Source organism: Phyllopteryx taeniolatus, chromosome 4 (assembly GCF_024500385.1).
Source record: "Phyllopteryx taeniolatus isolate TA_2022b chromosome 4, UOR_Ptae_1.2, whole genome shotgun sequence".
Taxonomy (NCBI): domain Eukaryota; kingdom Metazoa; phylum Chordata; class Actinopteri; order Syngnathiformes; family Syngnathidae; genus Phyllopteryx; species Phyllopteryx taeniolatus.
This window is the reverse complement of record NC_084505.1, coordinates 20,928,021-20,955,722: the sequence shown is the minus strand read 5'-3', so window position 1 is coordinate 20,955,722 and position 27,702 is coordinate 20,928,021. Positions and strand designations below refer to the sequence as shown.

At 45.9% G+C, this 27,702-nt stretch overlaps 1 protein-coding gene across 7 annotated transcripts in view; it reads left to right on the top strand.

Moving 5' to 3' along the window:
- Positions 1-27,679, top strand: part of dchs2 (dachsous cadherin-related 2) — a 33,047-nt gene extending 5,368 nt beyond the window's left edge. For 3 of the 7 annotated variants that reach the window (XM_061770494.1, XM_061770500.1, XM_061770495.1), the window contains 21 exons: positions 776-970; positions 2,071-2,302; positions 2,871-3,107; positions 4,574-5,006; positions 5,723-6,309; positions 7,578-7,765; positions 7,837-7,936; positions 8,025-8,194; positions 9,843-10,659; positions 11,883-12,122; positions 14,343-14,477; positions 14,842-15,051; positions 15,394-16,254; positions 17,042-17,149; positions 18,623-18,834; positions 19,706-19,857; positions 20,645-20,775; positions 20,845-21,131; positions 21,847-21,988; positions 23,591-25,263; positions 25,398-26,762. In XM_061770494.1, coding sequence (XP_061626478.1) covers positions 776-970; positions 2,071-2,302; positions 2,871-3,107; positions 4,574-5,006; positions 5,723-6,309; positions 7,578-7,765; positions 7,837-7,936; positions 8,025-8,194; positions 9,843-10,659; positions 11,883-12,122; positions 14,343-14,477; positions 14,842-15,051; positions 15,394-16,254; positions 17,042-17,149; positions 18,623-18,834; positions 19,706-19,857; positions 20,645-20,775; positions 20,845-21,131; positions 21,847-21,988; positions 23,591-25,263; positions 25,398-26,195 — 7,908 coding nt within the window. In that variant the 3' untranslated portion in view covers positions 26,196-26,762. The other 4 variants (XR_009788128.1, XM_061770496.1, XM_061770498.1 and 1 more) reach the window with 4 other exon arrangements.
- Positions 27,680-27,702: the final 23 nt, after the last annotated feature.

Sequence of the window (27,702 nt, the reverse complement as noted above, 5' to 3'; positions counted from 1 at the left end):
TTTTTCTTGTTTTGTGTGCAATCAGAATGCGAATGTGGATGGGGTTCTCCCCAGCTTGGTGGACTGACCAGGCAATATTACTTTTACGGCTCATTGTGGACTCTAAAAATGCATCTTTGGTCACAAATGCAATCAGAATCAGAATCATCTTGATTTGCCAAGTATGTCCAAAAACACACAAGGAATTTGTCTCCGGTAGTCGGAGCCGCTCTAGTACGACAACAGGCAGTCGATTGACAGAGAACGCTTTGGAGACAGAAAGACATTGACAAAAAACAATTGTGCAAAAAGATGCAGAGTCCTCGAGCACTTAGAGCAGTTCCAATGACGAATATTGCAATAGTCCGGTGCAATGAGCATTGTGCAAAGGGCGTTTACAAAAACACATACACGGTGTTCGTTGAAGATTAGTTTGACGTCAGTGTTTGTGAAAACGTACACGAGGTTCGTCGATGTCAAAAATGTCATTGACCTTCACAAAAACGTATGTGAGGTTTGTTAAGGTTTGAATATTTACAGCATTACGTTAGAATCATTCAACACTCAATTGTCTTTGATGTTTAAAAACATCACACGTTACGTTCACCGACGAAAAGATTGCTGCAAATGTTTCCGAAAATGTTTTGATTAGATGCTGAAATGTGTGTGAGGTTCATTGAAGACTCTATTGTTTTTGATGTTTACGCAAGGACATATGCTCAGTTCATTTATGACTAAGTCGTCTATGACACCAATGGACACCAAACTAGTAGCATTTCCTGTATTCTTTTTGTAGGTTGTGGCCAACGACGCCGATGGTCCAGAGTTTAGTGTTCTGGTCTACTCCCTGCCTGATAACTTTGAGGAGTCAGATCAGGACCAGAACCTGTTCTACATCAACTCGCAGACTGGAGAGCTGTGCGTCTCTAAGGACATCGATAGGGACGCCGGACAGACTGTCCACGACATCCTGGTCAGGGCGGAGGATCCGGTCTGTATATGTTCGACATAGGCTCATTGCCAAATCAAAATTGTCTTTGATATTTACGAAAGGATATATATTAGCATCATCGACGACTCTGACGTTTTTACAAAGCAGGTACGATAGGTTTGTGTTTGGTGTTCACAAAAACATGTACGTAGGGTCAATTGGAGACTAAATTGTCTTGGATATTTACACACACCAAAAAACAGACTCTTATTAAGGCTCTGTGAGATTTAGGAAAACGCATATCTCGGGTTCATGAAAGAATAAATTGTCTTCCATGTTTGCAGGAACGAATATGTTTGGAATGTGAAAGACTTAATTTTGGGGGTTACAAAAATGCATACGTAAGGTACATCAAAGACTGATTGTCTTTGCTGTTGAGAAGAACCCACACCAATGGTTCAGTGAAGATTCAATTCTCATTGTTGACAAAATGCTTCCATTCAGTAGGTCAGAGACTCTTCACCTTCTTTGATGTGTAAAAAAAGTGTACATAGGGTTATTGAAGCTTGAAAATGTCTTGGCTGTTATTTGGCCAGCTCACAACTCGTCTTTGATATAAAAAGGCGTGCATAGGGTTCATTGAAGACCAATTGTTTTTGATGTTTACAAACTTGTGTACGTTACCTTTGTCAAAGACTTCATTGTCTTTGATGATTATTAGAACCCGCAGGAATGGTTCGTTGATGACTAAATTGTTTTTGTTTGAGAAAATGCTTTGGGATGGTCAAAGACCCTCCATTGTCTGTAGTGTTGAGAAAGAAACAGACTCAAAGACTAAAATGGCTTTGATGTTTTTGAAAATGTATACATTAGGTAGGTTAAATACCTATTTACTTTAAATGCTTACATTAGGTACATGAAATGGTAATGGTCCTTATTTGATGTTTTCATTGTCTTTGATGATTCATTCAAGACGAAATCGTCTTTGATGTTAACTAGGTACTTCAAAGACTTTAATATTCAACGGCGTTTACAAAATGTCTTAACTAAAGTACCTTCAAGACTTTAATCACCTTTGATGTTTGAGCAAACAGGTGACTTCTCACTAAAGCTATGACATTATTGTTGCTGCTGTTCATTTTTGGCTCTTGGCTTGCTAGGGAGGCCTCAGTGCGCACACGTACGTGCACATCGAGATCCAAGACCTCAACGACAACGCGCCGGTGTTCAACCCCGAGCGTTACGCCACCAGCATCGGCGGTCACGCGCCGCCCGGCACGGAGATCCTCGGAGCGGTCGCCACCGATGCCGACGCGGGTCGCTTCGGTCGCGTCACCTACCACATCCTGCCCGGCGACCTGTCAGCTCTGTTTGCCCTCGATAAACAAACAGGTAGTCAAACCTGACGACTTAGTGCTTGTGCGTAAGTCCTACCGACAGCAGGAAGCGGAGCTTGATTTTTACTGAACAGATTAGCATTCACGGAAGCAGCAGTTTGACTCCAGAGTAAAGATTGCTCAAAACATTCAAATCACCTCATTTTATGACAGTATCGTTTAAAAAATTTGTCAGGGATATTGTACCTGACCGCTGCACCTGTCTTTAGCCTGTTATGAACAGTTTATTTATCTGCTATAATCTAATGTAACATACAGTATTTATGCAATATGTAACTCCATCACATTCTATAGTTTGTTGTGTATTGATTAGTTTTTATTGTGTTTATTTATTATTTTGCCCTGTTGTCTGCAGTTAGGTCAGCATTGTCAATGAGAAACTGTTCCCAATTTCCTGACTTGGTTTAATTAAGTTTAAATAAATAACTCAATGAATTCAATATTATGACCATATATTTATGAAACACACATTTGGATTTTGGTGTTTGCAAATCTCTGAAGAGTAAATTGTTTTTGATGTTTAGACACATTCCGATCAATCCTTGGTTGTGTGTTCCCTGTAGGACTGCTGTACCTCACGTCCTCTCTGACCCACCTCGGCGCCGCCAGCATCAGGCTGGCCATCGCCGCGCAGGACGGCGGGGGCGTGTCATCGGCACGACCGGCCCAGGTGACCGTTCACGTCCTGGCAAGCACCCACGCTCCGGCCGTGTTCCACACGGCACGTTACGCCTTCACCGTACCAGAGGACGCCCCACCGGGCACCAGCGTGGGCATCGTGCGTGCCACCAACCCATCGGGTACGTTTTATTACGTGAGTCTATTCATCCGTCCCGGAAACATCAAAGACAATGTGGGCTTCACATGTACTCCATCCATCCATCCATTTTCTGAGCTGCTTCTCCTCACGCGGGTCGCGGGCGTGCTGGAGCCTATCCCAGCTATCTTCGGGCAGGAGGCGGGGCACACCCTGAACCGGTTGCCAGCCAATCGCAGGGCACATACAAACAAACAACCATCCGCACTCACATTCGCACCTACGGGCAATTTAGAGTTGGCAATTAACCTAGCGTGCATGTTTTGGGGATGTGGGAGGAAAGCGGAGTGCCCGGAGAAAAGCCACGCAGGCACGGGGAGAACATGCAAACTCCACACAGGCGGGGCCGGGGATTGAACCCCGCTCCTCAGAACTGTGAGGCGGACGCTCTAACCAGTCGTCCACCGTACTCCATTTTTAAAAATATTGAAGACAATGAAGAGACGTTGATGTACCTACATACTTGTGTTTAAACATCAAGACAACTCCATCTTCAATGAACCCTTAAGTATACATTCTTGTAAACATCGAAAACTAATTGCTCTTTGACATTTTCCTAAACATAAGACTATTTAGCCGACAAGGAATCCTACGTACGTTTTTCCAACCATCAATGACAATGAAGTCTCTGACGTACCTATGCGTTTTGGAACGTAAAATACAATTTTCTAAACATCAAAGACAACGATGAGTCTTCGACGTACCATTTGGTTAACATCAGAGACAGTCTGGCCTTTAACAAGACCTTTGCACGTGTTTTTCTCGACATTAAGACAATTAAAGAGTCTGTAACATAGCTGATGTGCACATAAACATCAAACGATGGAGACGTTTCTGCCAGTGTGTTTTCCAGACATGAAGAGCCAAACAGGAAGGCTGCGCTTTAATCTCTAATCCCCTTTAAGAAGCTCACCAGATGACAAACTATCGATAGAGTGCCAACAAATGCATGTGTGCTTATGTGTGCGAGATAGAAAAAACAAAGCCGGCAGTGTGTGAAGGCTGAAGCTTAACGACAGCAGACCGGTCTCGTGAGGCCACTTCATTAATTAATGGATTCATGTGTTAAAGCTTACATCAGAAATGTTGGTCCGAGGCGTCATTAAACCAGTCTCTAATCTTATAAACGCGTGATGCGACAAACACTTCATTCAATGGATTAATTCCACTGTAATTACTCATTGCTTAGTGTGGAAAACTTTGTTGTTAGGTACACCCGCACTGTTTACTTGATCCTTTATGTAAATGGCCAGACAGATCTTTATCTTTTCTGCAATTTCATTCGATGTATATCTTATTATTGTCTTTATTCAACATGGCCGAAGACGAGCGAGGACTAAAGTGGCCCTATACAATCCAAAAGACTCCAAACTGGAGGACCCAGAGGGCACTATCTGGTCCACAGGTTTGGGGGTGTCCCATTGCTTGAAGTCATCTTTTTCTTCACAGACTCAGCAGAATCCGTATCCTACCGCATCTCATCCGGTGACCCACGGGGTCTGTTCGCCGTGGACACCAAGTCGGGCCTGATCAGCACAGTGCACCCTCTGGACCACGAGAGTCTACCGTACGCCCTGCTCTTCCTCCAGGCCTACGCCCAGTCCTCCCCAGTGTATGGCGGCACATGGGTCAACATCACCGTTGCCGACGTCAACGACGCGGCACCCGTCTTCCACAGAGACCAGGACGCCGTCTTCGTGTCAGAAAACGCCAGGTCGGGAACCACGGTCTACATCGCCCACGCCCACGACGATGACAGTGACGCCAACGCGCGGGTGACCTATCACTTGAGAGGTAGTCGCTACAGTGGGGTCTTCACAGTGGACCCAAATCTCGGAACGGTGACGCTAAACCAAAGCCTGACGGCAGAGCCGCAGGAAAGGTATGACTTTACCACAATAACTGAAATCCAACCAAGAAAAAATACAGTGGTACCTTGATTTATGAGTGCCCCAACTTATTGGTTTTTGGAGTTACAATCGTCACTTGGACATTTTTTTTTAAGATGCAATAAGATGGTGCCAAAGTCCAGGCTAATACGGAAGTAGTAATTGGTGTCAAGGAAATCCCATGTTGAGGTGATCCATCTCGACTCTATAAGACCTTCGGATGTCGGGGAGGAACAAAGTTTGTTTTTTTCAGCACTGGGGCCTTACTCAAGGGGAGAGAATTATGAACAGTTCCAAATACCAGAAAGAGTTACCACAAAATCTTCAGGCTTCTTCTGGAAATATATATTGTTTGAATGTCCCCACCCTTGGGAAGGTTAATTGCATTTGCATTAACGCTGCTAAAATAGTTCCTAAAAGGGAAGTCGGGTGGACACAAATGGTCAGCAAAGTACCCAGAGGACCGTTAATATCGACATTTTTCCTCATTTCGAACAGTTTTTCAGTTATCTCACTTATCTCCGAGAATATCGGGGGACTATGTTACTGGTTATGACATTTGTCTTAAAACAATAAATGCCATAATTCTTTAGGTGCAGGTTGTGAAAATATAATAGCTATAAAACATTAGTGAGGTGTCAATGCAAGCTATGTTAAATTATTCCTTTTTTTCCTGTTTTTGTTTTGTTTTGTTTTGTTTTGTTTTAAGCCCGATTCTGTTGGAAATCACGGCCGAAGACGGTGGCGATCCCCCACGCAGTGCTACCCTGGCGCTCACTGTCAACGTGGACAAGGCCTCTCTGGGTGACGGCCTGGCCTTCGAGACACTGGTCTACCGGGTGGAGATAGACGAGGCCTACCACAGGGACTCTAGGATGATCCAGGTCAGCGCCCACCGCATCCACGAGGCCTCCTCCAAGACTGCCGCCCTGGTTTACTCCCTGGAAGGGGAAGCGGGCTTCCCTCCGGTTCCCTTTCGGATCCATCCAAGAACCGGTTGGTTGTACCTCTCTGACAATTTGGACTACGAGCGGGAATCGGCCTATCGCTTCAGAGCGGTCGCCACGGCGGGCGAGGCCAACGCGACGGCTGCGGTGGTGGTTCTGGTGCTGGACGTCAATGACAACTCGCCGGTTTTCAGCAGGGCCACGTACTACTTGGTCCTGCCGGAGGGGCCGTCGCCACGGGGTCAGGTGGGACAGGTCACGGCCACTGACCGGGACTCTGGGAAAAATGCACAGCTGTCGTACATCCTGCTCTCGGATGGGAAGTTCTTCCGCATCAATTCCGAAACGGGTAAAGTGCAATTGTCTGCTTATATACCCACCGACATAATAACTACCTCCTTTTATACTACCGAACCAACCTACTAACGACCTATGACTTACCTACCTATGACCCTCTTACTACCTACCTACCTACCTACTTAGTACACATCCTTAGTACTCCCTACTAACAAGTTACTTCCTAAATTCCTACTTGCTAACTACCTTCCGATTAGGGGTTAAACATCTTCAGATTTGTGTAATTGACGCTGAGGTGATGACTAATCGATGACGTCATTCATAATATTTTTCAGTTGTCAACCCACTGTGTGCGCCTCCAGGCCCCACCCCTCGACCCGTTCATCCAATTACATTCAAAAACCCGCTCATCCAATCACAGCCAGATACCGTCATGACCTCGCAGACAGTCGGAACTTGCAAAACTCTTAATACTAATTCATTCAACGCAACTGTAGGGTCGCCACTTGCTACATAGTTATTTAATAGAAATACAGGAGGGGGAAATGCTTTGCAATATATTGTCGTGAACCTGCAATTGTGTTATGTGGATTGTTGCAATGATTGTCTAAGATCCGAGTCTCTGTGAGACCCCGAAGGTGTCTGTGATTTTTGATTGGATGTGTGAGTCGGGTGGTGGGGCCAGTGAAATGAGGAAGAGGATTGTCAGAAAGAAGGCTGACAGTTTCGAGAAACACGAGTTGGATGTTTTCTTTGGCGACATGAACCTTTCATTTTGTTTCTTGCGCGACCACTCCAGTATATTGTCAACAAGAGGCTGATTGTTGAATTTGCAGACAACTCGGCATGTGGCTTTAAGGCTCCTCGTCAGCTAGCATTAGCGGATGCCATTTCAAATACCCGTGCATAGCACTTGTGCTGTAGTTAAATTTGAGGACAGACAGACTGGAATAATTTGCAAGTGACGGTACTACTGGTCTCACTTTTGTAAATTATTACCACATGCTCTCGGCAGTAGTTTGCTGCGCGAACCCACCACCTGTTGATTTCACCAAGCGGGCATCCGTGAAACACGTGACTGGCAATTCATCGACCTCGAGCTTTACCGGCATCGCAGAGTGGTAAAGTCGACGCGTCGAGTCGTCGCTTCATCTCCTACTTCCTACTACACTCTACGTACCTTCTATCTATAATCTATAATCTACGTACCTCCTACCCTTCCTGTTCCTGTCTACTCCCTACCTACAACCTACTTACCCAAGTATCTACAAGCAACTGTCTTGTTTTTATGGCGCGTCCTGAGCTTCCTGTCATGTGCAGGCGAGATCGTCAACTGGGTGGAGTTGGATAGGGAACAGCAGAGCCAGCACACCCTGGAGGTAATGGTTGCCGACCGGGGCAACCCACGACGCAACGCCACTGCCAGCGTCCACATCCTGGTCACTGACGTCAACGACAACGCGCCACAGTTCAGGCACCTGCCGGCTAGCAAAGAACGCAATCTCCAGGTGAGCTTTATGTGTGTATGCGAATGGACAGGCAATGTTTTACATTTAAGTGTGCGTTTTTTTCATTGCAGATATCTTCCGGATTACCAACAGGATCCTTTGTAACAAATGTATTTGCCAAAGATTTGGATGTGGGAGAAAATGGAACAGTCACTTTCACATTGCTGACTGGTAAATCCTCCCTACTGAATCGAAGTTGTTGCTATTAAACAAAGACAAAGAACATTTCTTGACCCTTTTGCGTGTGTGGGTCTGTCAGTCGGCGCAGAAGGTCAACGTTTGAGACATTTCGAGATTGACGGAAAGAGCGCAGACATCAGGACAACGTCGCTGTTCAAGCGGAGCGTCGAAACAATTTATATCCTCAAAGTGACGGCCAGGGACGGCGGATCACCGCCCCTCGAGAACACTGCACTCGTTCACGTGCAGGTACACTTGTGGCTTTGCTAGGCTTACAACATTGAACTGCACGTCAACCTATTGCGCAGGTTTGCCACCAGAGGGTAACATTTGACACTTGTATCCCTTGTAGCCCTGGTTCAGTTCCATTCAGTGTCAATGTGAGAGTGAATGGTTGTCTGTAATCTATATGTGCTCTGCCACTGCCGGCGACTGGTCCTGGGTGTGCTCCGCCTTTTGCCCGAAAGTCAGCTGGGATAGGCTCCAGCTCCCTGAGAACCTAAACAAGATGAGTAGCAGAGAGAATGGATGGAAGGATTGATAGCCCTTGTAAAGTATGTGCACGTTTATGGCGAGGGGTCCTACTTACCCACTAACTGCCGACTAAGTACCTTCCTACCTACAACATTGCTACTACCCACCAATTTACTAAAGACCTACCGCATACCTACTGACTAAACACCTACCTACTATCTTCCTACTCACTAACTTACAACCTATTTACCTACCCAGTTACCTACAATTGAGGTATACCTAACTACTTATCTAATAATGACCTATTTGCCTACCTACCTTCTACCTATTCTTCTACGTGCATTTAACCTTCCTGCCTTCTACCTATCTCCTACCTACTTAGTAACTTACTTCCTCAATACCTACCTATTTACTTAATACCGACGTGCTTATTTCCTGCATCTACCTACCTTTATCCCACCGGCCTTCTACCTTGCCTGCCTTTCTACCTATTTACTACCTACCTACCTACCTACTCACCTACAAACTATTTACCTTTTACCTACAGCCCTCTTAACTACTGCCCTCCTAACTACTGACTACCTATTTATTGACTGTATCAACTTACTCTCTCCTACCTATCTAACCACTACATCTAAACTACCTACATATTAACTACCGACTTAACCTCCTATTTACCTACCTACTACTAACCAACCTTTAACCTGCCTACCTCCCTACTTGGTTAATACCTATCTACAACCTATCTACCTACTTACATAATACGTAATACCTACCTGCCTACTAAAGTACATACCCATCTACCTACTTGCCTTCTACCTACCTCCCTACAGTTATTACCTATTTACCCACCTACATGGTACCAACTGTACCCAGGGGCAGAACCAGAGTGTTGCCAGAGATGGCCGCAGCCACCCGAGACTTAAACTCGGCCACCCTGATGGCCACCCACATTGTATAGTATCCAATGGCGTGGGAAGGTTAGGGCTTAGGGTTATCAGAATCAGAATCAGAATCAGAATCGGAATCATCTTTATTTGCCAAGTATGTCCAAAACACACAAGGAATTTGTCTCCGGTAGTTGGAGCCGCTCTAGTACAACAGACAGTCAATTTACAGAACACTTTGGAGACAGAAAGACATTGACAAAAAACAACAACAAACAACAATTGTGCAAAAAGATGCAGAGTCCTCAGTTCGAATGGCTAATATCGCAATAGTCCGGTGCAATGACCATTGTGCAAAGGGCACTGAGACTTCAAGGAGTGTATGCGGTTTAAAGTGACGAGTAGTGCGATCATCTGGGACAATGGTTGTGCAAATGTTACAGATACTCCTCAATCAGTGTGCAAATGGAGCAGATGCTATCCACCTACTACCTACCAATTAACGAATAAATCTCACAGTAATACATCCCTTTCAGGTATATGGCTCAGAGGCCCAGTCCGGACAAGCCTCCCCACCAGTCGCAAGATGTCTGTGGGTCAGAGAAGACGCTTCTCTGGGCACCGTGATTGGTTCTGTTCGCATTGTGTCTACTGGAAAGAAAGTGGGCTACTCCATCACGGAGGACGACAAAGACTCCCACTTCGGTGTCAACTCCCAGTCGGGCGACATCTACATCCACCGGTCTCTGGACTACGAGGAGGCTGCCCAATACTCGCTTACTGCATTCGCCGAGGACAACGCTGGTGGGAACATAACAATGAGGGTATTTGTGACGGTAGAGGATGTGAACGACCACCCACCGTGGTTCCCCGACAAAATGGTAGTCTTCGCGTTGAGGGAGGACGCCGCCCTCGGATCCCTGGCGTTTGCTTTTGGTGCTAGAGACGGGGACGGGACATACCCCAACAGCGCCTTGCGGTACTCCCTCACCTCGCCCCCGGGATTCCCCTTCCACATGAACCCTCGGACCGGTAGATTGACCGTGGCTGCATCCCCGGACCGGGAGGCGAGCCCCGCCTACACCTTCACCGTAACCGCCAGTGACCAAGCCGAGAAGCGGGTAGAGCGTAGGCACGTGTCGGTGACGGCGAGGGTCTTTTTGCTGGACGTCAACGATAATCCTCCTGCGTTTGAGTCGGCGGATGTGGCGCGGGTGGCAGAAGACGCGGCAGAAGGGAGTTTAGTCCACCATTTTTTGGCAGCGGATGCAGACGAGCAGGAAAACGGGACGGTGTCCTACGTCATCCTGGCAGGAAACCAGAAAGGGTTGTTCACTCTGGACGAGAAATCAGGTACAATTGATTAATGATTACTGTTAATTTAAAATTAAAAAAAAAAAAACTACCTACTGACCCGCATAACCTATCTACCCACCCACCTGCTACATACTACCTTCCTGTTACCTACCTTCTTATCTCCCTGCCTATTCACTACCTAATGTACCTACCAACCTGCTATGACTTACTTACCACCTAACCTACCAATCCACCTAACATAGCCACTGAATGGACTTATTGATAACCTTCCCAGCCACCTATCCTCCCTACCTACGACCTACCTACTTAACTACTATCTGTTTACCTATCTAACTACCCACCTACTTACCTACTACATACAGACACATCTACGTAGCTGCTACATACTACCTACCTACAGTACCAACTAGCTACCAATCTCCATACCTACCTTCAGTTCTACCTATACTTAATTACTACCAATACCTAATTACCTATTTTTCTACATGCTTACTTACTACCTCCTGACCCACCTAACCAACCTAGATGCTTTCTAGAACCTACCTACTTACTACTTACTACCAGTGTTGCCACAGTTCCCTAGAAAAAAAAAACTGATTGTTCCTTTAAAAAATAACTTCTTTATTTGACTGCTTACTTGATTTAAAAAATAAGTATTGTTATCGCGGAGGAGCTATAGAGCATGACCAGAGCTGGCACTGAAATGATGTCAAGTGGGAGGGAGGACTAAATTGGAAAGGAGATTTGAACCTAAAAGGATTTTCTCTGTCTGTGTGTGTTACTTGCCAATGGACAAACTAATGGCTGTTCCAAAACTGCAGTTGTTTGTTTACATTCAAACCTCAGCTTGCACATTGCAAGTGACAATTTGCCATCATCCTCGTCAGTGGTCAGTGGAAACTTCAATCATGTTATTATTATTATATTTATTGTTTCAGGTTTTTTAAAGGGCTTTATAAATAAAGTTGAATTGAATTGAATTGAACTGAATTGCTCTAAATTGCACGTAGGTGTGAATGTGAGTGCGAATGGTCGTTTGTTTCTATGTGCCCTGCGATTGGCTGGCGACCAGTTCAGGGTGTACCCCGCCTCTCGCCCGAAGATAGCACGCGCGCGACCCTGGTGAGGAGAAGCGGAAAGGAAGATGAATGAATGAATGAATGAATGAACTGAATTGAATTGAAAACCCATTCTACTAGGATAGCGTACCTTTGGAAAGCACTCAACTCAAAGCTGACATCAATACATGCACTGTGCAGGCCTCTTGTGGCTCTCAGCGCCGCTGGACTTCGAGACAGCACGTTTCCACCGGCTGAGCGTGGGCGCGGTAGACGCCGGCCTGCCTCCGCTGTCATCCAGTCAGACGCTGACGGTAGAGGTGGTCGATGTCAACGACCGTCCACCTGTCTTCAGTCAGGACGTCTACACTGCCAGGGTAGCAGAGAACAGGGAGCCCGGAGAGTTGGTGGTCCAAGTGTCCGCCGCCGATGAGGATTCAGGTACTTTTAAGACGCATTTCCACTGACAATCACTGGAACACGATCTTATTCATGATAACTTGCACCTTGCACAATTGAAATAAACAAAGTGACTAGAAATAATCCAGAGTCAAAAAGGTCCATGTCACACACAGGCCCATACTTTCATAGTTAATCATCATATAGTCAACCTTGCACAGTAGAAAGAAACAAAATGAACTAGAACTAATCGACAAAGAGCTTGCATGGACACATACAGTACATGCGACGTACTGTACTTGTCCATTAATTCATATGTTCTCTCCTCTTGCCAGTTATTCATGAAATCCACCACTGTGCACAACACAAATAAACAAAATGACGAGAAGTAATCCAGAGTCAAAGAAAAAGTGCATGACATGCATGGGCACATGTGCTTGTACATGTTACTATGATTACCATGCTCTCACCTCTCGCCGGTTATTCATGAAAACCACCACCGCCGTGCAATAAATACAATGACTCGAAATAATCCAGAAAGTACAAAAAACTTTCACATAGTCAAAAAAGTCCATGACACGCCTGGGCACGTCATGAATAATGATTATCCATCCATCCATTTTCCGAGCCGCTTCTCCTCACGCGGGTCGCGGGCGTGCCGGAGCCTATCCCAGCTATCATCGGGCAGGAGGCCGGGTACACCCTCAACTGGCTGCCAGCCAATCACAGGGCACATACAAACAAACAACCAGTCGCTCTCACATTCGCGCCTACGGGCAATTTTAGAGTCTCCAATTCATGCGTTGTATTTGGGATGTGGGAGGAAACCGGAGTGCCCGGAGAAAATCCACGCAGGCACGTGGAGAACACGCAAACTCCACACAGGGGGGGGGGGGGCCGGGGATTGAACCCGGGTCCTCAGAACTGTGAGGCTGACGCTCTAACCAGGCGACCACCGTGCCGCCGCATAATTATTATATTCATGAAAACTACCACCACCTTACACAGTTGAACTCAGTTGTACAGTATAGTTGAACATGTATAAATAATCCACAGACTAAAAAAAAGGGTCCATGGTACGCTCAGTGATGCATTCATTGTAGCGACGTGTCAATACATTTACAGTAACGCAATCGTTCCTTGCCAGCTATTCATGAAAAACCGACACATTGCACAGGAGAAATAAACAGAATGACTAGAAATAATCTCCCACGTCTAACCCCTAATCACAGGTGTTTATTTTAACACGGGGGGCCTTCCCAATCCCATTTTTTTTACCTGTTGCCACCGACAGTGCAGCTCTGTTTAAGAGCTGTTTCTACTTAGACAGGAGTGGGGGTGCCTGTGTGTGTGCGTGTGTAGGGGGTGCAGGGGGGTGTCACCAGGGGGTTCGCACAAACATTCTTGGGGGTGAGTAGAGTCCAAAAACAGCATGCAGGGGGCTCCTACTCAGGGGTGAGGGGTGTGTGTGTGTGGGGGGGGTTCAAAGGTCTCCTCTGGCGATGATGTCGATAATCCGAGCCATCTGTGCCAATAAACGTCTGTGGTCGTCATCTGCGATTATTGACCAGGATGTTAGGATTAAAAGAGTCTTTTTTCTTTTTTTTCCAGAAAAGTCTTTTTTATATATAGTAAGAAATATTTTATTATTGAAAAAGCTTTTTTTTTTTTTTTTAAATCAGTGGTAAAAATACAATTTAGACTTTTTTGTCAAAAGAAATAACTGGAAAAATAAGACATTTTTACTGAAAAAAAAAATATTTCTTTTGTCAAAAACATTATTTTCCAAAAAGTGACTTTTTAATTAAAAAATGTATTTTATTGCACAAGTAATTAGATTCATCAAGCAAAAAACCAAAAAATCAATACAGTCAATACAGTACTATATATGCTGGGCATACAGAAGACTCAAAATGTCTAGTAATATATATTTTTTTTAATTTCTAGCTCATTTACATTATTTATTTATCAATTATGAATTAATTGTTGAAAAATATGACTTCTTCTCAAAAATACAACTTGGTTTGTCAAAAAGTTTCTTTTTTTTATCAAAGAAATGTGACTAAAAGAAGAGAAACCTAACATGTTCAGATGAGGCTAAAAGGACGCTACCATTCTGCAGAGAGTTAGCGTTGTGGATTATACAAATACAGATACATTTCTTGAACAAAAGTGAAAATTTGTGTAGTCCGTACGTTAGCTAGCACGTGACATTTTGCTGTTCGTGAAGGATGTTTCACACTCGGTGATTGCATTCCCCAGAGGAGAACGCTGTGGTGTGGTACTGTCTGTTACCGGGTCCTGGCTTTGAGCTCTTCAGCATCAACCCTTACACCGGCCTGATCACCACATCGGCTTTCCTGGACCGAGAGCAGCAGCCGCAGTTTACTCTGCGAGGTAGGACAAACCATCCCCACTGCTCCCATCACACATTAGTATGTGAAGCTCACAATTGGGAGTATGTCCCAATACATTTGTTCACATGACCTGATAACGCAATGAAATAATGTCAACGACCAAATGTACTGAAAAGCCGCCAGAATCATGTCGGGCCATTTCCCGCAGCCAAATATCGGTGGGAGTGTGTCCCGATACTTTTGTCCACCGTAGACCTGATAATGACATGCAATAACACAAAAAGCCAAAAGACGTTAAAGCCCACCAGAATCATGCTGGATATTTTACCAAAGCAAAGACAGAAAGTGTCAAAAAATAAAGGAGCTTCAGTTTGCATGGACTTCATGCCGATTCCTGTCCTCAGTCCAGGCCCGTGACAGCGGCCCGCGGCCCCTTTCGAGCATCACCACGGTGTTGTGTTCGGTGCTGGACGATAACGACAACCCGCCAGGCTTCTCACAGTCGTCCATCCAGATCAGTCTTCTGGAAAACCTGCCACCCGGTGTCCTGCACACCGCCCAGGCTTCCGACCCAGACGTTGGCGAGAACGGCACCGTTCGCTACTCCATCCTCGGTAAGGACGTTGACCGGCTTCCAAAGCAAATGTCACCGTCGACAACTATTTTATTCGGCATACAAGACAGATTCAGTTCCGCTGTGTCAAAGTCGCCGGGACGAGTTTGAAGTTTACCACCTCGCATCTCCTGCTCTGTACTGTCAAAAACAATTTTCTGCTAGTTTTTACACATCACACCAGAAAGCTGCCAAAACGGGGTTTTGAAATTGGAATACCTGATACTCACTTTTCCCACCCTGCGTGTAAAAAAAAGTCATAGCTGCTAAAAAAAAAATCCTTTTTTTTTCCACAAGAGTCTTTTTTACACACACTGTTTGTAACCTCTGTGATTGTCTTCAGGCGAGGACCACGGTGTTTTCGCTATCGACCGCTACTCAGGGGCCATCAAGACCCTTCAGATTCTGAACCGCGAGGACCATCAGATCTACATACTGACCATCCAAGCCCATGACGGTGGCCCCGCCCAGCTCAGCTCCACCACCCAGCTACAACTGCTTCTCCTGGACCAGAACGACAACGCCCCAGCCTTCACCCGAGACAGCTACCATGCCTCCATCAGTGAGGATCTACCAGCCGGGGCAGTGGTCCTTAGCGTCACCGCCCTGGACCCCGATCACGGGACCAACGGGGACGTTATGTACTCGCTGATGGACGACGGCAGCCGGGGTGCCTTTTCTGTCGATCCCTCCACCGGTGCAATCCTAACAACCAGGAACCTGGACCGGGAAACCAGGGCCCAGTTCTCCCTCAAGGTGCTGGCGACAGACTGCGGAAATGAAGGCCCATTGAGCTCAGTAGCATCCGTGATTGTCCTGGTAGATGACGTCAACGACAATGCTCCCGTCTGCGAGAACAGTCCCGTCAATGCAATAGTCTCCACCGAGACGCTTCCGAACCGAGTGGTCGCCACGGTGAAGGCGAGAGACGCCGACCGGGGCCCCAACGGGACTATACGTTTTTTCCTGCCTGAAAACGACGAGAACCTCTTTGACATCAACGAAGAGACGGGGGAAATCTCAATGAGGCGGCGGGTGAGATCGGGGTTCTCCGGCAGGAAGTTGTGGGTGGCAGTATCGGATCAGGGAAATCCTGCGCAGACTTCCAGCTGCCTGGTGTTTGTCCACCTCAAAGGCGAAATCGAAGACTTGCATTTCACAAACAAGGTCTACAACTCTACCATCGTGGAAAACAGCAAGGCGGGTAAGTGGCACCTTTATTTTCCGGGTTTCAGTTTTCGCTTTTGGGTGAACACATTTTAGTGCGGATCCCGGGAATGTTTTTAGTTTTAGAATTGTAATGTTTTCTTAACTCATTTTTCATCTGTCAATGCATGTATCATGTATGTCTGTCATGAGTCGACCCACAAAAAAGTCTCAAAAAGCCATGCTTGAAAATGCACTGGAAGCCCACCATTTTGGCTCAGTAGCGCTCTCCAGAATTTTACAAACAATTTCATCTCGAAGCCAGCTCCACTTAGCAACATTAAATATGGCGGACATGTCGACCATGAGTAGAGCCAGAAAAATGTCTCAAGAAGCCATGCAGAAAGTCTGCCATTTTGGTTTGAAGCAGGAATTCTGGCTTGCTAGCGGCCTTCAGAATTACTAAAGCCAGTTTCAATTGACCACATGAAATTTGATAAGTATGTATATCATGAGTAGACCCACCAAAAAGTAACAAACAGAAGCCATGCCTGAAAAGAAATGAAGTCTACCATTTTGCTTTGAAGCAGCCATTTTGACTCGGTAGCGCCATCCAGAATATAAAAACAATTCAGCCCCCGAACCCGGTTTCATTCGCCAACACAACATTTGGGAGTCATGTACAGTATATCATGAGTAATCCCACCCACAAATTCTCACTAAGCCATATCCAAAACCACATAGGAAGTCTGCCATTTTGGTTTGTCTGATGACGGTCTACGCCTACCAACTTTAGAGGTACAAGGGCTTCTTTGCGCGCTTACATCATGAATTGTGTTTTCCAGGAACGTGGATTGCGACGGTTGATGCCCGCCAACAATTAGATGGCCAATCTGAAAGGATCTCATATGCCATATTCTCCAGGGACATTTTTTCCATTGATTCCCACACAGGTAACAACACACAGCAGTAGTAGCAACTGTAGCCTTCCTCATGCTACTGCCAATATGCTCATTTCAAATTCTCTTCTAATCAGCCATTTTATTTTCCACAACGCCGTCCACAAAGCAATCTTTGCCACAAAAATATCTGTGCTCTCTTTCTTTGCCAAGATCAAATCATCCACTTTACCTCGAAATTCTTTCCAGCCCCCGCAATTGGGGATCGTGTTCCAGCCTGCCATAACATCTTCTTGATATTAGAGAATAAGGAGATACTCATGTTCTTTTTGTTTATTGGGCTGCTTCTCCCACCCACAGGTGGGGGACTCGTGTCACACGATTTGACTGGAGTGAGACTTAGTCGGCAATTTTAGGGCTGGGGACTTGACTCGACTAAAACTTATGAAAGCCTCGAATTGACTTGGAGTGGTATTCATGACTTTGGACTTGGCTAAACTTCATGACTTGACAATCCTTGCCTGTTTACATTTGAAAAAGAGCATTTTCAAGATAGTGTTTTTTTTTTGGAACATTTGAACGTTATTTTTGGGTGTGGTGCACAAACCAGGCATCCCACCAGTATGATATTATACGGTGCGCAGAGGTCACCTCACGAAAGAAATATCGTACAGAGAGCTCCGAACATGATGACGTACGTTTGGGTTTAAAGATTGTCTTTGATCAAATTGGGAAATATAGAATGGCAACCAGCAAGGTTTGCAATTCAAAGGTAAGAGACACAACAACTATGACATTTAAGTTCTACCATCAGTATAAAACCCACAAGAACAGGTAGGCCACATTAACTTCACACAGTTGAGCTCACCGAAAGATGCTCAAACACAGCAATTTGGTTGACGTGTCTATTGTGAGTAGACCAACAACAAAAACTAATAAGAAGCCACACGTGAAACCATTTTGCTTTCAAGCAGTCATTTTGGCTTCGTAGCGCCCTCCAGAATATCAAAATGAATTCAGTCCCAAAAAGCCCCTTTCAATTAGCAGCATGGAATTTAGTAGATATGTCAAGCATGAGGAGACCAAGAAGAAAGTCTCAAGAAGCCATACTTGAAAATGTACTGCAAGTCTGCCATTTTGGTTCAAAGTGGTTGCTTTGGCTCCAGAATTGATAAAAGAATGAATCCCCAAAAAGACAGTTTCACATAGCAATGTGGAATTTGGGAGAAATGTAAATAATGACACGACAACCGCATCATATTAAGGACATTCTCCCTCATGTGAATAACTGTATTTTCTGTAATTGGTACTGTTATGAGAATTGTGTGCTTATATATATATATATATATATATATATATATTTACCTCAGCACTGCAGATTGTGAGATGACTCACAGATTTTCATTGTTCCTGTGACAAAAAAGTTCTCTTCTATTCTGGATAGATAGCGCCCACCCTGGAGAAGACTCGACTTTTGCTACTTCCCTGAAACAGTATTTTCACTGAACTGGGTCGTCATTGTGTCAGGTGAGATTCGAGTACAGAAGGACAACGCATTGGACTTTGAAACGAGCCCCCGAGTGGAGCTGACGGTCCTGGCGGAGAATGGGCGGCAGACGGCCCACTGCAGGGTGGATGTCACCCTGCGGGACGACAACGATAATGCCCCCGTCTTTGAACGTGATGCCTACCGGACCGCCGTGTGGGAGGGTCAAGTGAGCAACACCTACATCAAGCAGGTTGGTATGGCACAGTAAAATGGACAGATGATGGTATTGTTTTTATGACCTGGTGAGAACAAGAACTGGATTTACATAGTCGGCCCATGCAATCTGCAGATGCACCCCCCTAAAAGGTTCCTTCAACACTTAAATTGGACTGTAGACCGGGGTTGGCAACTGGTCTCACCCTATTACCCGCCATTTTCCGGTTATCAAACCAAGGACATTTGTTTTTATTTGACCCTTTTTCGGGTGCTTCAACATGCTCCAAAACTCCCCAATTTTTGAAAGTATTTCTGGGAGCTTAAACGAAACTCCTCCCCTTGAAAGCTGGAAAAAAATAAGCACCTGACAGCAATTTCAATAATAGACATACAATTGGGTTGACATGTCAATCATAACAGGACGCAGAAAAAATTCTCAAGGACATATGCCCGAAATTGAATATTCAGTCGGCCATTATGGTTTGAAATCAGCTATTTTGGTCAAATTTACTCATACTTTGATGACGTTCACCTCCAGAATTGTACCTTTATGCCTGACAGCATTTGAACAAAATCCCGAAGGGTTTAACGTCCCTCTAGTTGTACATTCGCCCGACTTTGGTGCAGGCCACGTGGGTTCACTTCCCACTCAGTTATGGTGTGAATGTGAGAGTGAATGGTTGTCGGACTCTAGATGTGCTCTGCGACTGACTGGGGACCCTAGGACAGGCTCCAGCTCCCCGTGACGCTGAGGAGGATAAGTGGTACAGGACACGGTTGAATGGTTTAACTTCCCTCAAGGTCTTAGATCAATCTGTCCCGAACTTTTTTAGAGCACCTTCCACATTCTGACAGTGTTTGACATACAAGCTAGTGTACGTCCAATCTTGTCATATTCCCTGCAGGTTTTCGCCTACGATGCCGACAGCGGGACAAACGGGCAAATCGAGTTTTCCATCATCTCCGGGAACCATAACGGCGCTTTCATCCTGGACTCAGTTCGCGGGATCCTCGCCACCAACGCGATGTTGGATCGCGAGATCACATCTTCTTACAAGTGCGATAACACAACTCAGAAAATCTCATGATTGGTCCAAGACCAGGGTGTGAATCATGTGTTAAGACTTTAAATAGAATCATAGGTGTGAAAGTGAATGTGAAAGATTGTTAGTCTACATATGACCTGCAATTGGCTAGCGACCAGTGAGTGTGCCACGCTTCTCTCACCAAAAGTCATATCGGATAGGATACGGTTAGCTGCCACTTTAATGAGGACAAGCAGATGAGAAAATGCGTGGTGATGTATTGCATTGGTGTAGCTTTATATGCAATTTACTGGTGACCAGTCCAGTGTTTTCATTTGCTTCTATCGACAAAGTCAGCTTGGGTAGCCTCCATTTCCCCAGGACCCTAATAAGAACGAGCGATATATAGAAAATAAAAAAGGGATGGTATCATATTGCATATGGTTGGCGATTAATCAGGGTGTACCCTGCTTCTCTCGTCCAAAGTCAGCTGGGATCGGCTCCAGTTAGCCACCATCCTTGGGAATGGGGGGGGGGGGGTACCATTTTGCATTGGATAAGATTTATATGCAAGGGATTCACTACCAGTACAGGATGTACGCTGCTTCTCTCAACAAAAGTCAGCTCGGATAGGCTCCAATAATCCATATCCCTATTGAAAAATGTACATTGAATAACTATGGATGTTATCGCATAACGTTGGACTAGCTTTATATGCCATTGATTATCTTTCATTCCAAGGAATTCTTCATTTCTTTTGGCAAAAGTCAGCACGGCGAGATGAATGGATGAATGGTATGATTTATGGTCACATTCCAGGCTGGTGGTGCAGGCGTCAGACAAGGGGAACCCTCCACTCAGCAGTACGGCCATCATCTGGCTCCAAGTGGTGGATGTCAATGACAACAGTCCCGCCATCCCCCCCATGGAGTCTGTGCTCATATCCGAGAGTAAGACCACCACCCACTGACAGGACCTTCAAAACTGAATATCGTCATGCAGCCTACTGTATCCTATAGATCTACCTGCGGGGTACGTTGTGACGCAGTTGACGGCAAATGACGTGGACCTCAGCCAGGCCATCACCTACAGCTTTGCGGGCAATGCCGCCGTCGAAGGTGCCTTCGCTGTGGACCGTTACACAGGTGCGGTCACACTGACCCGAGCTTTGGATTTTGAGGAAGAGGCCGAGCTCACGCTGACCATCTGGGCATCGGACTCCCTCCACCAGACCTCTGGAGATTTGAAAGTCCAGGTGTTGGATGTCAATGACCACAGCCCCGTCTTCAACCAGGTCTCATACCAGGTTTGTGTGAAAAAGTCAAGGTGTGACCTTTATTTATTGAAATTGATGATGGACGTCAGTGTTTATGTGGGGCACAGTGTCTGTAAGAGTGAAGTGAAGGCCATTCTTCAAGGAGACATGGCGGCATGTTTTGAGCTGCACCGTTTATATATTACAGTTTACTACGCACAGCTTGGGAATTTCCAGGGACTTGGAATCCACTACTTAAGGAAATATGGCACATATCTGCGTTTATTATAATAGACAACATTGAATTCGATTTTTTGATCACACTGCATCAATAGGTGCGCCGGAGGCCACAATATCAGGTACCATGGCATGATTTGAGGTATGCTGTTAATGTATTCAAATGGACCATGCGACATGTACAGTAAGAGTGAAGGCCACAAAATAATTAAGACATGATTTTAGGTGTTTCATCATTTAGGTGGAAAATGCACTATTGAGTATTTATTTGTACCATGAGGTCTGTATGAGCAGATTTAAGGAGCTGTGGCATACATTTGAGATATGCTGTTTATTTAATCAATCTAATGAATGATTCGACTGGACCAAGGATGACTCTTGAGGCATGGCGTCTATAATAGCGTCGGCCTCAATTTAAGGAAATGTGGCATCATTTGGGGTGTGGCGATGAGGCACCCTTCAGCAATTATCTGGGGTACAGTGTCGGTAAGTGTGTGTCATATGTCTGCTTATTCCTTCTTTGTTCAAGGTGGAGTTGTCCGAACTGGCTCAGGCGGACACATTTGTCATGAATGTGTCTGCCACCGACAAAGACTCTGGACTCAATGGCAAGATCACCTACAGGCTGCTCTCATCTCTTTTACAAGGCTTCTACGTCCAAGCGCACTCTGGTAAGAACCTTAACGAGCCATGGTTAAGGGGAAATTCAGAACCGCTATGCCAGTTGTGACAAAGCAAAGTTACAACAACAAACCGCTGTGCCAGTTGCAGTAATGAAAATTTAAATCAAATTTACAACAATAAAAACCCATGTCACTTACGACAATGAACCCCAATCCCAACTCCGGCAATGAACCCCTGTGCCAGTTAGGACAGTGAATGCTAATTCTTTGGTACATGGGCGGATCCAGGGTTCTTTTGTGTTGTTGGAAAATTGTCAAAACACACGGACCTGCAAAATCAACTGAAAATTCTGGAATGCATGTCCCTTGGTAAAGAATCACCACCAAGTAGCTTTTGGTAGTTTGGTTTGTTTATTTTTCATTCATGTTCATGTAGCTTACCTATAAGCAACACTTTAAAAACATCAAAATAAAGTCATTCATGGCTTTAAGAACCTGAACATTAACTATGAGCACAATGCATTTGCCTGGCTTCTTGTCGAGGAGTGCAAAAAGTGTAACTGATACCGTCATCCGATACAGGACTTCCATTCACTTGAAAATTAATCAAGTCAACATGTGGAAAATTCGGCGGAGCAGGGCACTGAAGCCGGATAATAAATCGCTTGGCGGGGTAATACGTTACTGCCACTCCAGTGTGTTGTAATGATCTACACATGGTTTTGGTTAAAATAAAGGAATCGCACGAGTAATGCTAACAAGAGAAAGGATATGTTAACGGTTCATGTGTTATAGGACCATATTAGCGGTCCGAACACTTTATATGAATAGAGACATTTTTGGAGAAAGTGATCATTTTTCACATTTGGGCGTGCGCCTTTTCCACTGCAGGGTACGACGACATGTGCTATTTGTGAGACATGGAGGAAAAGAAAAACACTGCTGGTTGGGCAGATTTGTATACGGCGAAGGTTAGCTTAGCATTTTGCTGTGACTGTATCGCAGTCTCCACTTGGCTGCAGCGCTCCGTTATCTCGCTGCCCTCAGATAACGTTTGCCTCATTACTGCCGAGTCGTAAATACAGGAAACCCTCGTGTTCAGTGCAGTGTTCCCACTGTCCCATTCTGGAATGACAATAAGGAATGGCATTAGAAACCTTGCTGAAGTTTATCCAGAAGCCCTATGCCAGTCGGGACGGTACAATAATTGGTACTTCGGGTATGTTGACTTCATGACAAGCATTTATCTTTGTACTTTAAAAAGTTGCACATAAACACATTGTCAAAACCCACACAGACCTGGGGGGAAAAAAGTGTTTTTGCCGTTTCCCGTGGTACTATTTTGAAGTGGAAAAGCGAGCCAGAAAGGGGCATGCGGTGCCTTGCTCAAGGGTAGCTCAGCCTCAGTGGCTCCTTTGCCACTTGTGACGATCAACCCGTATATCACTTACGAGTTGTGGCAATGAACTCCTATGCCAATTGTGACAATTGCCTGGTCACTGTTTTGTCTATAGTTAAATCCAAGGTTTTTTCTTGTATTGTTTTTTTCAAGGTTTCACGTGAAAACAACAATAAACGCTATAATATGATTGCCAAGCCAGTTGCCATTCCACCTAGCTTGTAGTGCTAACCCTTTATTTTGTCTTTCAGGATCAATTTACACCAATAAACCCATCAAGGCCACCGCGGACAGCAACCCCATACGTCTTCTCATTGAGGCCCAAGACGGAGGAGATCCTGTCCTCTCTACTGTTACCTCAGTTGACGTGCTAATCCTGGACACCAACGACCACACGCCACTCTTCAGCCAGGACATCTACACCGTCACCGTCTCAGAGGATGCACCGTTTGCTACCACGCTCCTGACCCTCTTCGCGTCCGACCAAGACTGGAGCTCCGAAAACACACATCTGGACTATGCCCTTGTTGCAGGAAATGAGGAGAGGCGTTTCTGTTTAGAAGTCAAATCAACACAGGTGGAGAATCGGATGAAAAATGTCGGCCAGCTGGTAATATGTGGCCCGCTGGACCGCGAGACCGTAGAGAGCTACGCGCTCACAGTGAGTGTTTCTGATCGAGGGATGCCACGTCTAAACAGCTCAGTTGTTGTCACGGTGACTGTATTGGACTGTAATGACAACGCGCCGTTTTTTGCGAGTACAGAGTATCACGTTCAAGTTAGCGAAAACAGCCACGTGGGCACCAGCCTGGCTCAGGTCAATGCGAGTGATCCCGATCTGGGAGGCAACGGTCTGCTGCACTACGACATCATCTCTGGGAACAGTGGAGGACACCTCAAGCTGGATCCTGAGTCTGGAGTTCTGGTGGTCAACACCTCCTTAGACTACGAGGAAGACTCAGAATACACCCTCACCATCCGAGTGTCTGATAGCAGCGAGTCTCCGGGTGATCGGAAAGTGGCGTTCACCATGGTTTTTATCATGGTGTTGGACGAGAACGACAACAGTCCCTACTTCCTGTTCCCTACGTTTAACTGCTCCGTGCTGGAGAACCTCCCGGCATTCACCCATGTCTGCTCCATCCGGGGTGTCGACAAAGACATGGGCGTCTATGGACAACTTACCTACTCCGTCTTGTCCTCCTGTTTCGCGGATTTTGACGGGGTAGAGAGGAAAGAGTCCCCCTTGGCCGTGGACCCCCGCACTGGTGACATTCGCACCAGGCAGACGTTGGACTATGAACATGAGAGCAAATATTGCTTGGTTGTGGAAGCTCAGGACAAAGGTGCAAAGGCGGCGACAGTCCGAGTGCACATTTTTGTCAAAGGAGTGGATGAGTTCAGCCCCATCTTCACCAAGAAGCAGTACCACTTCCTCCTTCCAGGAGACGCCAAGCCCGGGGACACCGTCGGCTTTGTGATGGCACTAGACCAGGACGTAGGCGTGGATGGTATCGTGGAGTACTCCCTCCTGGACCCACCGCCATTCTTCTCTATCAACAAAACCGTCGGAGCCATCTATGCGTCGCGACCCATGTTCCGCAGACGGAGCAATGAGGGCGTGCTAGAGCTGTCCGTGTCCGCCAGGAGTCCCCGACAGGGGTCCAGGAGAACTTCCTGTCAGGTTTTTGTCAATGTCTCCAGCTCAGCCGAGGAGCACATCAGGCTGCCTCTCAACGGCCACATGCTCAGTCTGAGCATCTCATTTGCCATAGTTCTGCTCTTCCTTATTGTCTTTGTTGGGCTGGTGCTCAGATTCAAAGTCAAAGAGGCCGCCCTCAAAAAGATGGAAACCAACCTGAAGCAACCAGACTCTGCCTTCTCTCTGCAGGGCATGAAACCTGGCATCTTAATGAAAAACTGTGTAAGTGCTTTAATGTTGATGATAGCCAAGTACTTCATGTAAGTGTTTTAATGTTGATGATGACCAAATAAGTAGTGTAAAGAGGATACCCTCAGAAAGCCTGCCACAAACCAGATTGTGCCATCTCTCTGCAGGGTATGAAACCTAGAATCTTAATGAAAAACTGCGATGCGTCCAACTGCCACACGCCGCCCACCTGGAGCGGCCGCGGCTCGGCGGAAGGCGAGACGGCTGAGGATCAGGAAATCAAGTGGATCAACGAGTACCCCTGCCATGAACAAGCCGAGAACCGGACCTTGGAAAACCCGGATGGGGATGCCGCGTCCTGTCGCTCTGTGGATGTGGGGCTAGGACAGTTTTTATCAGTCGGTATGTGTTTGGTGTCGGAGATGGCCAGCGCGGAAAGTCTGCACCACTTCAAAGAGGAAGGAGGAGGCAAGAGTCTACTTGTAAGAATTAGAGAAAGGGATTTAGACGGGAAATCTGCAGATTCTCTGTCTTTTCTGGAGCGTCTGGATGGGGGCTACACATGGGACTACCTGCTGGACTGGGAGCCATGCTTCCAGACCCTGGCGTCGGTCTTCACGGACATCGGGATGCTGCCGGACCAGGAGCTCCAAGGGGGCCGCGAGGACCCGCCGCACCCGCCTCCACTCATAACATCCGTGGCCCGGCCGGGGTTGCAGACCGTGCCACCCTGCAAACCCTCTCGGGCACCCAGCCTGAGGCGGCGGCCCTCCTACCCCAGGTACGCCTACTCCCCCTTGACTAGGAACACGGGACTCACGCCGACAGCCATGACGCCCACATTCTCCCAGTCACTGTCATCGCTCACTATCTCTCCGGTCGTAACTGACGCCGGGGTGGGGGGTATCAGACTGGACTCTGGGCCCCTCACCGCAAGCCTGCTAGAGGCAGAAATCCAAGTATGAACAAGACTTTAGCTTTAGTGCATTCAGTTTGTAAAACATAGCTTTCCCAGAAATATGGAGGGTGATTCACAATGGCCCTTCTATTTGTCATTCTCCGTGAAGGAAGAAGTCTGCTATCTAACAAAGACAAATGACTTTTTTGGTTTTGTTTTTGTCATCTACTGAGTGTCATCATCAAATCATGGATTAAAACAACAACAAAATACTTTTACGTATGAATGTATAGGTGTAAACAACCTTAAAGTCTTCTTTTTTTCACTTTGATCACCATATCATACTTCATACTTACAATCCCGACATACAGAAGGAAGTTCATCTCAAGATTGATTACCACACTCCTGAAGGAAATCAAACTTCCAATATTCCCCACTCTTTTTTTAATTACGCTTTTAAATGAAGGGCCAATATATTATGACGCAACATTTAATTGCTTGTTTCGTATGAACTTAAAAAGTTTGTTCACGTGGTTGTTGGTTTTAGAAATATCAAGGGTTGCGTTAAAGTTAGTAACCGAAGCAACCTTGTTCTGTGGTATCATTAATTCATTAAAAAAACATGACAAAATTATTTTATATAAAGTACTCATTATTTAAAGGTGTTTTATATGTAATGTCTGTTTTCATGTGTGACCTTCCAAAGATATTTTCTTAAGATATTTGAGCATACAATGCATATATTTTACGTGCCTTAATATTGACGACAAATGATCACATCCTAAGGGCTTTAACGTCGAAAATTTTAATGTTGATGATGAATGACCAAGTACGTAGGTTAGTGCTTTATTGTCTATGACAAATGACCCAATATGTAGTTTGAATGCAAATACAAAGGACTCTATTTTTGTCGACTGAGCTATGTGCACTGGATTGCAAATGGCGGCGTATCTTGAGTTTCGTGCAAGTGCAAAGCTCGCTGGCGTGTTTGCCAATATGGCAGACTGGCCCTCTTCCAACGATCATCGGAGGTGATATAGATCGGTGAGGCCCGCAGACATATTGTCAGGGCTGCTGTTTCAGCAACCTGAGTCCAGCCCGGTTGTGTGTGTGTGTGTCATGAGTGCTTTGCAGGGTTGACGTGTTGGAGTCTAGCAGCTGTACCTTGTCATCCTACACCTGAGCGCTCTTAAGACGCTGTGGGACTCCAACTCGTCGCCAGACTATCAACGCTCTAAGTCGAGTTTGTAGCCTAGCCACCTTGCCTATCTTTTTGCTTCCTCAAGACCTAGTGAGTTACCTCGACCTAATTCTTGTTCTTTGTCCTCAGTCTGCCATCTGCCCTTGCTCCCTGCAAACCAGTGCTCACCTCTTGTGGCCCACCGACAACACGGACTACTACCCTGCCAGACCGGTCCTCGTTGGAACCCTGCCAATCCCGGATTTAATTCTCGGAGTTCCTTTGTTCACTTCCAAGCTGCAATAAACCTCAAACTCACCTCCCTGTTCTCTCTGCATCTGGGTCCAACTTGCAACCTGAATCCTGACAGCTTAGTCATATCACGATCTGCTGC